The sequence below is a fragment of the Phycodurus eques genome, chromosome 14 (assembly GCF_024500275.1).
Source record: "Phycodurus eques isolate BA_2022a chromosome 14, UOR_Pequ_1.1, whole genome shotgun sequence".
Taxonomy (NCBI): Eukaryota; Metazoa; Chordata; class Actinopteri; order Syngnathiformes; family Syngnathidae; genus Phycodurus; species Phycodurus eques.
The window spans coordinates 24990265-25005413 of record NC_084538.1 but is presented as its reverse complement, the minus strand read 5'-3'; the positions used below and the strand labels follow the sequence as shown (position 1 = coordinate 25005413).

At 46.2% G+C, this 15149-nt stretch overlaps 1 protein-coding gene across 3 annotated transcripts in view; it reads left to right on the top strand.

Annotated features, from left to right (window-relative positions):
* The first annotated feature begins 2958 nt into the window (after positions 1-2958).
* syne3 (spectrin repeat containing, nuclear envelope family member 3) overlaps positions 2959-15149 on the top strand; it is a 101888-nt gene continuing 89697 nt past the window's right edge. The window contains exons 1-2 of one of the 3 annotated variants that reach the window (XM_061696045.1): positions 2959-3046; positions 10104-10261. In XM_061696045.1, coding sequence (XP_061552029.1) covers positions 10118-10261 — 144 coding nt within the window. In that variant the 5' untranslated portion in view covers positions 2959-3046; positions 10104-10117. Of the gene's footprint in view, positions 3047-3070; positions 3207-10103; positions 10262-12313; positions 12606-15149 lie in introns of those variants that run through there. The other 2 variants (XM_061696043.1, XM_061696046.1) reach the window with 2 other exon arrangements.

Genomic DNA, 15149 nt, shown 5'->3' with positions numbered 1-15149 from the left:
TTTCCTTTTTAACTGCCCAAAAACCAAGAACATATCCATTGGGCCCTACAAAAACATTTTCTTTGGTCGCTTAAATGACTTAAATGACCCAAGAAGCTGCTTGCTGAACAGACTTATTGATAGTGTGCGTGTTTGTGTGAAACCATAGGGATATTGCTAATGTTGCCATATCCACTGCCAAAACAATAATAGAAATATATGCAACTTACCGCAAGGTGTTTTCTGAAGTTAGAAGTGTGCTGAAATATCCAAGTTTGGGCAATAACAATTTAAGAGCTCCATGCTAAAGCTGTTGTTTTTTGGAATCTGTAAAATTAACACAGTCGCGCGGCTGTTCCCCCCCCCCCCCCCCCCCAAAAAATGATTGGCTAGCGAAGGCAATGTGCGCGATGATGTGACTGCCTTGTGTCGTCTGATTGGTGAAAAATAAATCGTTTTGATTGGCTCAGGAAGGCTTCACATAAATACTCAAGTAAAAGTACGGTGCATCGAAAGTACTCTGACAAGTAAAGTTTATGGAAAATGTTACTTGAGTAAATGTAACGGAGTAAACGTAACGCTACTACCCACCTCTGGACATAGGCTTCCTCTAGATCTACAAAGACACAATGTAGCTCCTTCTGACCTTCTCTGTACTTTTCCATCAACATCCTCAAGGCAAATAATGCATCTGTGGTACTCTTTCTAGGCATGAAACCATACTGTTGCTCGCAAATACTCACTTTTGTCCTGAGTCTAACCTCCACTACTCTTTCCCATAACTTCATTGTGTGGCTCATCAACTTTATTCCTCTCTCGTTCCCACAGCTCTGCACATCACCCGTGTTCTTAAAAATGGGCACCAGCTCACTTTTCCTCCATTCCTCAGGCATCTTCTCACCCGCTAGAATTCTGCTGAAGAAGCTGGTCAAAAACTCCACAGCCACCTCTCCTAGATGCTTCCATACCTCCACAGGAATGTCATCAGGACCAACTGCCTTTCTATTTTTCATCCTCTTTCATGCCTTTCTAACTTCCCTCTTACTAATCATTGCCACTTCCTGGTCCACCACACTTTCCTCTTCTACTCTTTCTTCTCTCTCATTTTCCTCATTCATATACACACCACTACTTTACAGTCAGTAACCTCCTTCAGATTACATCGTCTGCACAAGATGTAATCCATCTGCGTGCTTCTACCTCCGCTCTTGTCGGTCTCCATGTTCCTGCCTCTTCTGGGAAAAAAAAATGCGTTCGCTACAGCCATTTCCATCCTTTGTGCAAAGTCTACCACCATCTGTCCCTCCAAGTTCCTTTCCTGGATGCCGTACTTACCCATCACTTCTTCATCACCCCTATTACCTTCACCAACACGTCCATTACAATCTGCACCAATCACAACTCTCTCTGTCTGGGCTGCTCAGAACTACTTCGTCTAGCTCCTGCCAGAATTTCTCTTTCACCTCTTGGTCACATCCTACCTGTGTGGCATAGCCACTAATCACATTATACATGACACCCTCAATTTCAAGTTTCAGCCTCATCACTCGATCTGATACTCTTTTCACCTCCAAGACATTCTTAGCCAACTGTCACATATGGAGAGTAGCTGGATCCAAGAGCAGGCGGAGGGAGATGTAAAATGATCAACAGTTTATTGGTTATGGCGGTGGTCCTGGGTGCGTTGGCAGGCGGTACCGTGGACAGGCAGCTGGCTTGGCGGCAGGAATGACGTGGATCGGGAACACGGGGGGAAAACTCTGAGAACAAGGAGACACAGGAGTCAACAAAGGGAATGAGGAATAGAGTGGATTACGTGAGGTAAATGGGCCGTGGTACCGCTGGAAGAAACTGCAATACTTTGGCGAGGAGTTCCTAGAACAGGTAGACTTATGCACCGGTGGTGATGAGGCTGATTGGAGACAGGTGCTGAAAACAAAGCGCCCTCCAGGCTCCAATAATGGAACTGCAGGGCAGTATGTGACACTAACTCTTCTTTTAAAATAACCCCTACTCAATTTATCTTCCTATCTACACCATGATAAAATAATAACAATAATAATGTCAACCAACTCCCGGGATTTTCCTGTCATAGTTCCAACATTCAAAGTCCCCACATTCAGTTCGAGGCTCTGTGCTTTCCTCTTCTCTTTCTGCATAAGAACCCGCTTTCCAGCTCTCCTTCGTCTTGGACCCACAGTCGCTGAATGTCCACCGGGCGCCCTGCAGGTTAACGGCACCGGTGGCGGATGTTGTTACCCCGGTCTACGACCGATCCGGTATGGAATTCTCTGGATGAACGCTCATATTTGTTTGGCAAAGTTTGAAGCCCTTGATGCCCTTCCTGACGCGACCCTCTGCATTTATCCGGGCTTGGGACCGGCCTACAGTTTGCATTGGCTTGTGCCCCCCATAGGGCTGCATTACAAATTCAAAAAACGCACATCTTTGCAGAATATTCATTTAGAGGTTTTCAAACAATAATCGTCGCAGAAATTCATGAAGCTTGCCCCATTTTTTTTCTTTGTATTTTGATGTTGCTGTTGACAACGCATGCTATTGTCTGGAACTCTTAACACTAAGCCGTAATGGTAAATTGGCCGGTTGATATGTTCAGGTGCCATCGGAAATATTGTTCGTAAGAGCTATCGTTTCATGCTCAAAATAGAAGGAAATCAGTTTAAAGATACTGTGACTGATAATGGGACTAATAAAAATAATAAATAATAATGTTACAAATAAATTCAACAAGATGTTTTACTGCGTGAAAAATTCCAGATAGAGTTTAAGATTGTCTCACAAATTCTGAATCCTATTTCGACGGACACGAGGTCGTCACACTTGACACGATGGCGATTCCGTTTCAACGAGAAATGCAGCAGCAATTTGCGATTTTCTAACGCAGCCGCAATTTACAAAGAGTCTTTGAATGCAGCGCCCCGTTTTTTTTATTTTTTTTATTTTCCCCAGCCCAGCCCAGGCAGCGAGAGCTTTACTTCCTGTCTGCCCCAACTTGGCTAAAAGCGTCGATTCACGCGATTTGCTGTCACCTGACGAGCACAACGTTGTAAGTATTGCTCTTCTCTGATTCGTATTGTTGTTCACGAAAGAGACTTTCCTTCAATAGATATGCAGAAGTCCCCAGGTCCATTCTCATTGGCCTAAATAGCGGATAACCACGATGTTGTCTTTCGTGTGCCCCAGTAGCGGCGCCACATTCGATTACGGTAACATTTTTACTATAAGATAAAAGTTTCCTTTTTGACGTTTCCTTGTCTGTGTGTGACCCCCCCTATTTGAGAGCTGCGCTAGCGTCGGGGTTGGAGTGTACGTTGTTCTTACTGGCCACTTTGTCCCAAGAAAGAAAGTTGTGTTCGTTTTCCGTACAGTCGCTGCACGGCAACTACACGGAACGCAGAAACTGCAGTTCAGTTGAGCGCAAGAAATGGCGTTCGTCCTTGGCTTGAATGCACAGGACTTCTAAAGACAGACAACACGTAACGCCGGATCAGACAACAAGACAAATTTGCTCTTTCAGGATTGCACAGACTATTGCAATAAAATCGTGTATACCACTGCATCCCGTTTTTTACGATCATTGGGCTTTATCTTGTCAACTCAATACACTTGTTACCGTGGTGACGTGTTCGTTATGGACAATCCGTGACGAGCACAGAATTCCAATAACAGAACACCGCTCGGGTTCTGATCGGGAGGGCCGTTCCTCCCAATCACGCCCTTCCAGGTCTCACTGTCATTGCCCACGTGAGCATTGAAGTCCCCCAGCAGAACGATGGAGTCCCCTGCGGGAGCGCTCTCCAGCACCCCCTCCAAGGACTCCAAAAAGGGTGGGTACTTCTGAACTGCTGTTTGGGGCATAGGCACAAACAACAGTCAGGACCCGTCCCCGCCCCCTCACCCGAAGGCGGAACCCCAATGTACAGGCGCCGAATTTACCAAGGGCTAACAGAATAAATATGCTATACAGAGTGCAATCACAAAGTGCTCAATGAACGAAAATGCAGTTTAGACATAAAGTAAACCATAACATTAGGGTTCAAGTACTGACGTTTCACTTGAAAATCCCCCTCAATATAGTGAATTACCAAAGGAGAGGCACAGCTCCATTGTTCTCCTTGACGGAGGCTAACAAAATATAGATTTTCCAAGTATTAATCGGTTAGGCCTATATTTTGAAGTCTGTCCTCACAGCGCGTTGGCGGCATGTTGCAGTAGTGCCTAACATAATCGTTGTGGCGGCTGGCTTGTCTTTGTTTTTTCGGTTGGAGGCTAGCCTGACTTCAGTCAGTTTGCATATGGTGTAGGTCATGCCATTTTGGAGGAATAATTGCGTGAGGGGATCACATATTTATTGTCTCGTGCTTTGACTATTTTTCTGCCATTTTCTTCAGATGGTTGAACAGATTAATTGTGTTAACTTGCGGGGCATACAACTCTTTACATATGAGTTCTTGTTTAACGTCACTTGCCCTGAATCTAAACATGTCTATTATCTTAAAGTACTTTTAAATGACACGCATAGGTTCATTCTCTCAAGTGACGTAGCAGGGGTGACGTACTAATTTGTTTCCGTTTTCCAGTCCATGTTAGGCCTTTCTAGCATCGCATATTACATTATTGGATGTAGTGAGGTTAAGACATGAGGGCAGTTGGTGTTAGAGAAGAGGATGCAGGAGATAGGCTTACATGGAACAGGATGACTCCGCCAAGGCTGCCCTTTGTCACCGATTCTGTTCATAACTTTTATGGACAGAATGTCTAGGCGCAGCCGAGGCGTCGAGGGGGTCCGGTTTGGTGGCCTCAGTATTGCATCTCTGCTTTTTGCAGATGATGTGGTTCTGTTGGCTTCTTCAAGCTGTGATCTCCAACTCTCACTGGAGCGGTTCGCAGCAGAGTGTGAAGCGGCTGGGATGAGAATCAGCACCTCCAAATCTGAGACCATGGTCCTCAGTCCGAAAAGGGTGGCATGCCCTCTCCGGGTCGGGCATGAGAACCTGCCCAAAGTGGAGGAGTTCAAGTATCTTGGGGTCTTGTTCACGAGTGAGGGAAGAATGGAGAGATCGACAGTCAGATCGGTGCAGCGTCTGCAGTGATGCGGACTTTGTAGTGATCCGTTGCGGTGAAGAAGGAGCTAACCCGAAAGGCGAAGCTCTCAATTTACCGGTCGATCTACGTTCCTACCCTCGCCTATGGTCACGAGCTGTGGGTCGTGACTGAAAGGACAAGATCCCGGATACAAGCGGCCGAAATGAGTTTCCTCCGCAGGGTGTCCGGTCGGGCTCTCCCTTAGAGATGGGGTGAGAAGCTCTGTCATCCGGGAGGAGCTCAGAGTAGAGCCGCTGCTCCTCCACATTGAGAGGAGCCAGATGAGGGGGTTAGGGCATCTGTTTCGGATGCCTCCCGGACGTCTCCCCGGTGAGGTGTTCCGGGCACGTCCCACTGGGAGGAGACCCTGGGGACGACCCAGGACACGCTGGAGAGATTACCTCTCTCGGCTGGTCTGTGAACGCCTCGGGATCCCCCCCGGAAGAGCTGGATGAAGTGGCTGGGGAGAGGGAAGTCTGAGCGTCCCTGCTAAAGCTACTGCCCCTGCGACCCGACCTCTGATAAGCGGTAGAAAATGGATGGATGAAAAAGGATGACACGCTGTGACGACCCCTAACAGGACAAGCCGAAAGGAAAAGAAGATTATGCTGTGGTTAAAAAAAATAAATAATCTGAAGTTACTCACTATTTACCCATTACTTGAGTAATTATTTCAAAGGTGTACTTTTTACTCTTTAAGTCATTTTTTTGGAGGACTACTTTTCAATTTTACTTGAGTTAGTAACAGTAGTTGACTACTCTACCCACCTCTGGAGCGGACATCCTCTATTGTAACACTGACGTTTACGCAACATTTTTGCTCATCAGCTCGGCCCGTGTCGTTTTTGTTGCACTGGTCTTTTGTAGTTTCGCGTTCAGGTGCTACGGGTTGTGGTCTCAGCAGAACCGCGAAGCACACGTAATATCAGCGAGTTGATCCGCAAGTATATTTTGTATTAATGAGGAAACGCCCCTACATTTATCTAATTAGTTTACGGATGATAATGTGTTAAGTGTTGGAGCGATGTAAGGGATTATTTCATAACACAGAATGAAATAACTTCAAATTCAGAAATGGACAATCAAAACAGAAAAAGATTGCACTTAATATTTTCCTGGAGGATGCATTTGGGATTAACTTTTGAACTAGGTAATAGTGAAAAATGAAGTGAAACAGACAATGGTTTTAGTAAATTCTTTTCCAGAATGAGAGTGCTTAAAGGGGAGGATGCCATTCATGGCACAGCTTGAAGCAGGCATCAGGTGCAGGTGGCGATGGGCCTAGCTCAAGTTGGCGCCAAAACAAAAATGGGAAAAAAAATGTGCTTGAGCGATCTAAATGTTTTTCTGCGTGAAACATTTAAAAAAATATATATTTATGTATTTATTTTTTTGCCTTATTGTACTCTTCAGAGTCTTCCGGATTGCTTGATTTATGTTAAAATGAAAAAAATTCTCCGCGGGGGTCCAGGGCATCCCACCAAGACCCTTCTCTCCAATGTTTTTGTGTGTCACCTTTCACATGCTTTTGGTGTTTGCATGTCTGATAATTAATCGCAACATGCAAATTTAAATCATTCCAGCAAAAAACACATTCATCTTTGTTGTTAAAGTTTGTTACTTGGGAGTTTGTTAAATGTATGTCCCATGTAACATGCATGTTTATTTCACATTTATAGTTGATTTATGGTACAATGGCACTGTAATATCAAACTGTGAGTGTAGGGTGTTGTGGAAGAAAGTGACCTCCCAGTCAATTCAACTGTATATACAGCAAAGCTCTACACGGCATTGCTTTGTTAATAGCTTCACGCTGATTGTACACACTCCCGCGTGCCGTGGTCTAATGTATCAAAAGCAGTTATAACCTCTATCAAACGCGTACCCTGTGTGCTAAGGCGAATGAAATCGTCATTGTTAGCCTTAAGCTAATGCTAGCGTATACTGCTTTCAGCGGGTAACTCATAGCCGTACGTGTACAGTATATTTGAATCCAAAAGCTAGTTGTTTTTTTTTTTTTTAGCCTTATGTCCTTTGACGTAATAATGTAAATATCTGACCGCCAATAAAGTTATGAAAAAAACAAAACATGTCGGCGGTGTGGGACAGACAACACGTCTGAGACAGACAACACATAATGCCTGGATCAGACTACAAGACAAATTTGGTCTTTCACAATTGCAATATGTCAATAAAAGTTTGTATTCCGATACCACCGCATCCTGTATTTTACGATCACTGGGCTTTATCTTGTCAACTCAAATGCAGCCGGATACACTCGTTACCATGGCGGCGACAATAACAATGGATCGTGTGTGTATTGTGCTGGTCAAAAAAGAACAAAATGGGGAAACATTTGTGGTGGTGGTGGTGGCTGAGGATGTTCTTTTAAGGATTTCTTGAGGTATGCTCACGTAATTTTAATATGATACGGCTCGCAAGCAGGCAACAAAACGTTATGTAGCCTAGCTTGCTAGTGCTCGCACTAACGGTTGTATGTAAACATGCTGGCGTTCTGTCGAATCATGCTCTAAAGTTTCGGTGTGTGTGAAGTAATTTAATTACAATAAGTTAGCACCCATTATTTCTGTCATGTTGTTATGTTGGTTTGACCTGACTGATTAGAATACATGACCTGACGAGAGAATAGTTTTGAAGATACTCCGTATACAGTACACCAGAAAATACAGTAAATGAACAAGTCATTTAAATAGACACGTTACTCCATCTTGTAATCGGTTATCGTTTTTCTTAAACTCACTGATCGGTGATCAGCTCTAAAAATCCTGATCGTATAAAGCCGAGTGATAATGCAGTGTCATGTGGAAAACAGTGGTTTGATTAGGGCTTGGCGATAGATCAATATCAAAAGGTATCGCGATAAAAAATACCTTCGATAGAAAAAAATCTGGAAGAATATCATGCCGCACGCATTCTGCTGGAGGCTACAACAGAGGCTTTAGTGCTAATCTCATTTCTCTTTTTACCAGGTCGCTGTTGATGTATATGGAGTAGGTAGAAGCTAGGAAGAGAATTGAGATCCACCCTCAGCCTTGCGACCTATCACAGCCCAGCAAAGCAAATTTGGTTACGTCATCAAACTCACTGAGAGTTCCAATGTTGCCGACGCAATTCAATATTTGGAGAGCTGCCTCACAGCGAACGACATGGCCGAACCTGACTGAACTGTCGCACAGTGTGTGTGGTTTGGCAACTGTTTTAATGAATGACCGATCAGTCAGCCGCTGGTTTTGCCGCAATTCAAAATTTGAATTGCCGGTGCACCCCATCGTAATGCCCCAGCTTACATACAGCCAATCAAAAATGCGTTTCCGGGTTTTAAGCGAGCAAGACACAGACTGGCCGCAGCGCTTTCCTGAAGCGATATAAATAGAGTATATAAACCATCAAATATTGTGTTTTACAACAATACTTAACAATATGTATAATGTCTAATGTGCCTGTGGATGAAAAAGTGAAGCTTGTGGCCAAAATGTACGAGCGCAGTACGTACCGTACGTTGGAAGGAATGGGGAAGAGAGCCTCTTTTTCAAATATCCACACACTCGCTTTTATTCTCACTCACATTCTCACACTGTAGCACGCCACTTCTTCCTTAACTATTAATCTATATTTTTATAGTTTGAAAACTGTGATAAAGTACAACAATATACTGTATGTACTGTACATAAAACTTAATCATTGTGATGAACTCGTTTTAAAGTTTAAACATTACATTTTAAAATAAAAACAAATTTCTCCTCAGCACATCTGCCTCACAGTTCTGAGGATCGGTGTTCAAATCCCGGCCTCGCCTGTGAGGAGTTTGCATGTTCTCCTCGTGCTTGCGTGGGTTTTCCCGGGGTACTCCGGTTTCCTCCCACATCCCGAAAACATGCATGGTAGGTTAATTGAAGACTCTAACTTGCCCGTAGGTGTGAATGTGAGTGCAAATGGTTGTTTTTTTATATGTTCCCTGCAATTGGCTGGCGACCAGTTCAGGGTGTACTCCGCCTCTCGCCCAAAGATAGCTGGGATAGACTTCAGCACGCCCGTGACCCTAGTGTGGATAAGCGGTACAGAAAATGGATGGATGGATTTTTTTTCTTCCAAGTCCTTATTTTGAATAGGTAAAAAAAACAATAGTTATCAGTGTGGACTGATATGAAATACTTATTGTGATACATTTTTTCAGCCATATTGCCCCGCCCTAGGTTCGATCGCTCCTCAAATTGCATGATCAAGTGCGTAGAATATCTCGATTCCTGTGCTGGGAGTTTCGTGACGCGAGTGGCTGGCTGGCTGTCTCGACTGGCCCGGGTCAAGCAGTGCAGGGTGCAGTGAGATGGCGCTTGGATCGCCACCGACTTCTCTGTTAGTTAATGCTGAAATTGTCACGCCGAATATTAACTTTACATCTCCTTTGTAGTTCTCAAAATAGAGTTGAAGCACTGAACAAAGCAAGCGACACACTGCATTGTTGGTCTGAGGAGCTACATCCTTGTCTTTTTAAAAAGTAAAAACTTGATGGCGTTTCAACCTCGAAACATACCAGCATATATATACCTATGAAACAACCCCAGGTTATCACACATTTAACGTAGAAGGAGGTTATTTTTCTGGCAGATGGCGTCCTAGCAACTTGGAACATATTAACAGCGGAAACTGTTGAAATGCTTAATCTGTTGCCGTGCCTATGGTCCATTCTGTGGTGAGGAAAAATGACTCATTTGAGTAAATGGCCCTGTTCTTTTCCCTTGTAAAAAGTATGTGGAATTCTGGGCTCACATGGTGTCAGATCTCCTCCCTGATATTTCAGTTCTTATTGCTGCCACTATTTGTGTTGGCCTTAAACTGAATGTGTTTAAAAAAAAAAAAAGGAAGAAAAGTAAAATTTCAACACTCTGCATACTGCTTCTTTTGTGGAGTAAGTTTTTGGTGTAAAATTAGTTGAGATTCCCTTTAACACAAAGAGCTCGTGAAAGCAGAGTCTGAGCACTCTTCTACTTTTTTTCTAGGCCTGGAAATTGTCATGATTGAGCAGGAGCATCAGATGTTCATGGAGAGACTGGAAGTGGCACTCTCTTGGATGAAGGGTGTCCAGGAGAGGCTGAGAGAGAACGATAACACCCAAGGGCCCTGGAATGCGCTTGAAGCCCGACTCAGAGAGACTGAGGTATGACCCCTGTACTTTGTTGACCCTGACCTCTGGTGCTTCTTTAGCATTTTTTTTCCAGATCAGCCTCCCAGCTGCTCCCACTGGAATATAATGAGGAGTACTTATCTTTCAGACAGTATATTTACATTTAAAAAGTAAACAAATACTCAACTCTGGTCTATCAATAAGTGGAAAAAAAGAGAATTTTCAGATCTCATCAATAAGGTTCCTAGGCATCTTGATGGATGGGCGTTTTACATTTGAAGATCCAGATTTGCCTTGAGTAATAAAATATTTCACTTCATTGGCATCATTTGTAAATTACTTGGTCTGGTTTATCAGAAATGCCTTAAAACTCTTTATTGTAGCTTAATTTTTCCGTATCCCCATCCATCCATTTCCGTACCGCTTATTCTCACGAGGGTCGAAGACGTGCTGGAGCCTATCCCAGCCATCTTTGGGCGAGAGGCGGGGTGCACCCTGAAGTACTCACCAACCAATCGCAGGGCGCATATAACCAAACTACCATTTGCATTCACATTCGCACCTATGGGCAATTTAGAGTTTTCAGTTAACCTACCATGCATGTTTTTGGGATGTGGGAGGAAACCGGAGTACCACGTAGGCACGGGGAGAACATGCAAACTCCATACAGGGGAGGCCGGATTTGAACCTTGGTCCTCAGAACTGTGAGGCAGATGTGCCAACCAGTCCCCACCGTGCCGCCTGTCCGTATCTCACGTTTTGTAATATCATTTGGGGACATAGGTGTCCTCACACCTTCATAAGCTTTTTCTGCTACCTCCAGTGACAGTGCTCCTCATTCAGCACCTTTCTCCATAATTTTTCAACTTGCATTGTATAGCCACAATGCATGTGGTAGTGCTGGGCGATATATTGTGAAGCTTGATTCGATCGGTATTTTATTCATGCTCAATATGTAAAAAGGGGATAATCGATTATATTTTCTATACTTTTTGCTACTTGCGAGATTTTGTTGTTGCTTCCGCAGCAGCTCTTGTTGCATGGCGACATGGAGGAGCAGACGCTAGGGGCTAGCGAGTAGGAAAAGTCCCCAAAAAGGGCAGATAACGTAAATAATTTCGAAACAACCGTAGTCTGCAAAACATAGGAAAGATGTTGCGAATAAGATATCCATGTAAAATCATCTGCACGTTGAGTACGATTCATGTATCACGCTAAAGAGAGCTGCGACTTATTACCTGTGCCACTCCTGCAACCTCAACAAAACAAATTTAACATGATCTATATTCAGCTCCTCTCGTTATGAGAAGTCGAGCACCAAATGGAGAGAGGTAACGACAACAATCTCTTTCGATACTGTATACTGCAGCCAAGGACATGATTCTGATTTATGCAGAGGAAAAATATGCATACAAAACCATTGGTTCTACAAAATGTGGAATTTTAAAAAAGTATTATATATACTTTCTCACTGTTGTATATTGTTGTGTTGAAGGAAAGTACTGTTTAGAATGTTGGTGTCAAAAAAGTAAAATATTAGTGTCAAAGTTCTGCTTGAAATGCAATTTATAACAAAAAGCAAATTTTCCAGTTTTCTACTTGGAAAAGTATTTTGGTGAAACCTATGTTCAACTGCTGATTACAAAAGAACTGAAAAAGGTAGAAATAAACTTATTTTTCTGATGAAAGAAGAGAGGGCAGCATGGTGGATGACTGGTTAGCACATTTGTTCTGAAGAACTGGGTTCAAATCCGGCCTTGCCCGTGTGGAGTACTCCGGGTACTCCGGTTTCCTCCCACATCCCAAAAACATGCATGGTCAGCGCAAGATAGGCACCATCACGCCCGTGAGCCAAGTGAGAATAAGAGGTATGGAAAATGGATGGATGAATGGATGGATGGATGAAAGAAGAGTTTAATCTTTTGGTAAGTTCCATCTTTATATAGCCATAAAACAGAATGTTCTGTAGGCCTTGAAAGATCAGTCAAAATCTTCTAAAACGCTGCTTATATGGAGTTGGCTGCTTAGAAGACGGCTGGCAATGAAAGAGTTAATATTTGATTAATCTGTCGATTATTTTTTCAGGGAATCTGATAAACATCCATCCATCCATCCATCCATCTTCTACCGCTTATCCGAGGTCGGGTCGCGGGGGCAGTAGCCTTAGCAGGGACGCCCAGACTTCCCTTTCCCCAGCCACTTCATCCATCTCTTCCGGGGGGATCCCGAGGCGTTCCCAGGCCAGCCGAAGGACGTAGTCTCTCCAGCGTGTCCTGGGTCGTCCCCGGGGTCTCCTCCCAGTGGGACGTGCCCGGAACACCTCACCGGAGAGGCGTCCGGGAGGCATCCGAATCAGACCCACAGCTCGTGACCATAGGTGAGGGTAGGAACGTAGATCGATCGGTAAATCGAGAGCTTCACCTTTCGGCTTAGCTCCTTCCTCACCACAACTGACCGATACAAAGTCCGCATCACTGCAGACGCTTCACCGATCCGCCTGTCGATCTCCCGTTCCATTCTTCCCCCACTTGTGAACAAGATCCCAAGATACTTTAACTCCTCCACTTGGGGCAGGATCTCATCCCCGACCTGGAGAGGGCATGCCACCCTTTTCCGACTGAGGACCATGGTCTCAGATTTGGAGGTGCTGATTCTCATCCCAGCCGCTTCACACTCGGCTGCGAACTGCTCCAATGAGAGTTGGAGGTCACGGCTTGATGAAGCCAACAGAACCACATCATCTATAAAAAGCAGAGATGCAATACTGAGGCCACCAAATCGGACCCCCTCTACGCCTCGGCTGCGCCAAGAAATTCTGTCCATAAAAGTTATGAACAGAATCGGTGACAAAGGGCAGCTTTGGCGGAGTCCAACCCCTCACCGGAAACGAGTCCGACTTACTGCGGACAAAACTCTGACTCCGGTCGTACAGGGACCGAACAGGGTACCCCATACTCCCGAACCACCCCCCACAGTGCCCCCCGAGGGACATGGTTGAACGCCTTCTCCAAGTCCACAAAACGCATGTAGACTGGTTGGGCGAACTCCCATGCACCCTCGAGGACCCTGCCAAGGGTGTAGAGCTGGTCCACGGTTCCACGGCCAGGACGAAAACCACACTGCTCCTCCTGAATCTGGGATTCAACTTCCTGAAGGAACCTCCTCTCCAGCACCCCTGAATAGACCTTACCAGGGAGGCTGAGGAGTGTGATCCCCCTGTGTTGGAACACACCCTTCGGTCCCCCTTCTTAAAAAGGGGGACCACCACCCCAGTCTGCCAATCCAGAGGCACTGTCCCCGATGTCCATGCGATGTTGCAGAGACGTGTCAACCAGGACAGCCCAACAACATCCAGAGCCTTGAGGAACTCCGGGCGAATCTCATCCACCCCCGGGGCCTTCCCACCGAGGAGCTTTTTAACCACCTCGGCGACCTCAACCCCAGAGATAGGAGAACCCGCCTCAGAGAACCCAGACTCTGCTCCCTCATGGGAAGGCGTGTCTGTGGAATTGAGGAGGTCTTCGAAGTATTCTCCCTACCGGCTCACAACGTCCCGGGTCGAGGTCAGCAGCGCCCCATCCCCACTATACACAGTGTTGATGGTGCACTGCTTTCCCCTCCTGAGACGTCGGATGGTGGACCAGAATTTCCTCGAAGCCGTCCGGAAGTCTTTCTCCATGGCCTCACCGAACTCCTCCCATGTTTTTGCTTTAGTGACCACCAAAGCCGTATTCCGCTTGGCCAGCCGGTACCCATCAGCTGCCTCAGGAGTCCCACAGGCCAAAAAGGCCCGATAGGACTCCTTCTTCAGCTTGACGGCATCCCTCACCATTGGTGTCCACCAACGGGTTCGGAGATTGCCGCCACGACAGGCATCGACCACCTTACGGCCACAGCTCCGGTCGGCCGCCTCAGCAATGGAGGCGTGGAACATGGTCCACTCGGACTCGATGTCCCCCGCACCCCCCGGAACATGAGCAAAGTTCTGTCGGAGGTGGGTGTTGAAACTCTTTCTGACAGGGGATTCTACCAGACGTTCCCAGCAGACCCTCACAATACGTTTGGGCCTGCCACGTCAGACCGGCATCTTCCCCCACCATCGGAGCCAACTCACCACCAGGTGGTGATCAGTTGACAGCTCCGCCCCTCTCTTTAGAGTGTCCAAGACATGCGGCCGCAAGTCCGATGACACGACCACAAAGTCGATCATCGAACTGCGACCTAGGGTGTCCTGGTGCCAAGTGCACATGTGGACACCCTTATGCTTGAACATGGTGTTCGTTATGGACAATCCGTGACGAGCACAGAAGTCCAATAACAGAACACCGTTTGGGTTCTGATCGGGGAGCCGTTCCTCCCAATTACGCCCTTCCAGATCTCACTGTCATTGTCCACGTGAGCATTGAAGTCCCCCAGCAGAACGATGGAGTCCCCAGCGGGAGCGCTCTCCAGCACCCCCTCCCAGGTCTCCAAAAATGGTGGGTACTCTGAACTGGTGTTTGGTGCATCGGCACAAATAACAGTCAGGACCCGTCCCCCCACCCGAAGGCGGAGAGAGGCTACCCTCTCGTCCACCGGGGTGAACCCCAACGTACAGGCGCCGAGCCGGGGAGCAATAAGTATACCCACACCTGCTCGGCGCCTCTCACCGTGGGCAACTCCAGAGTGGAAGAGAGTCCAACCCCTCTTGAGAGGACTGGTACCAGAGCCCAAGCTGTGCGTCGAGGCGAGTCCGACTATATCTAGTCGGAACTTCTCGACCTCACGCACCAGCTCGGGCTCCTTCCCTGCCAGAGAGGTGACATTCCACGTCCCTAGAGTCAGCTTTTGTAGCCGGGGATCGGATCGCCAAGGTCCCCGCCTTCGGCCACCGCCCAGCTCGCATTTCACCTGACCCCTATGGCCCCTCCCACAGGTGGTG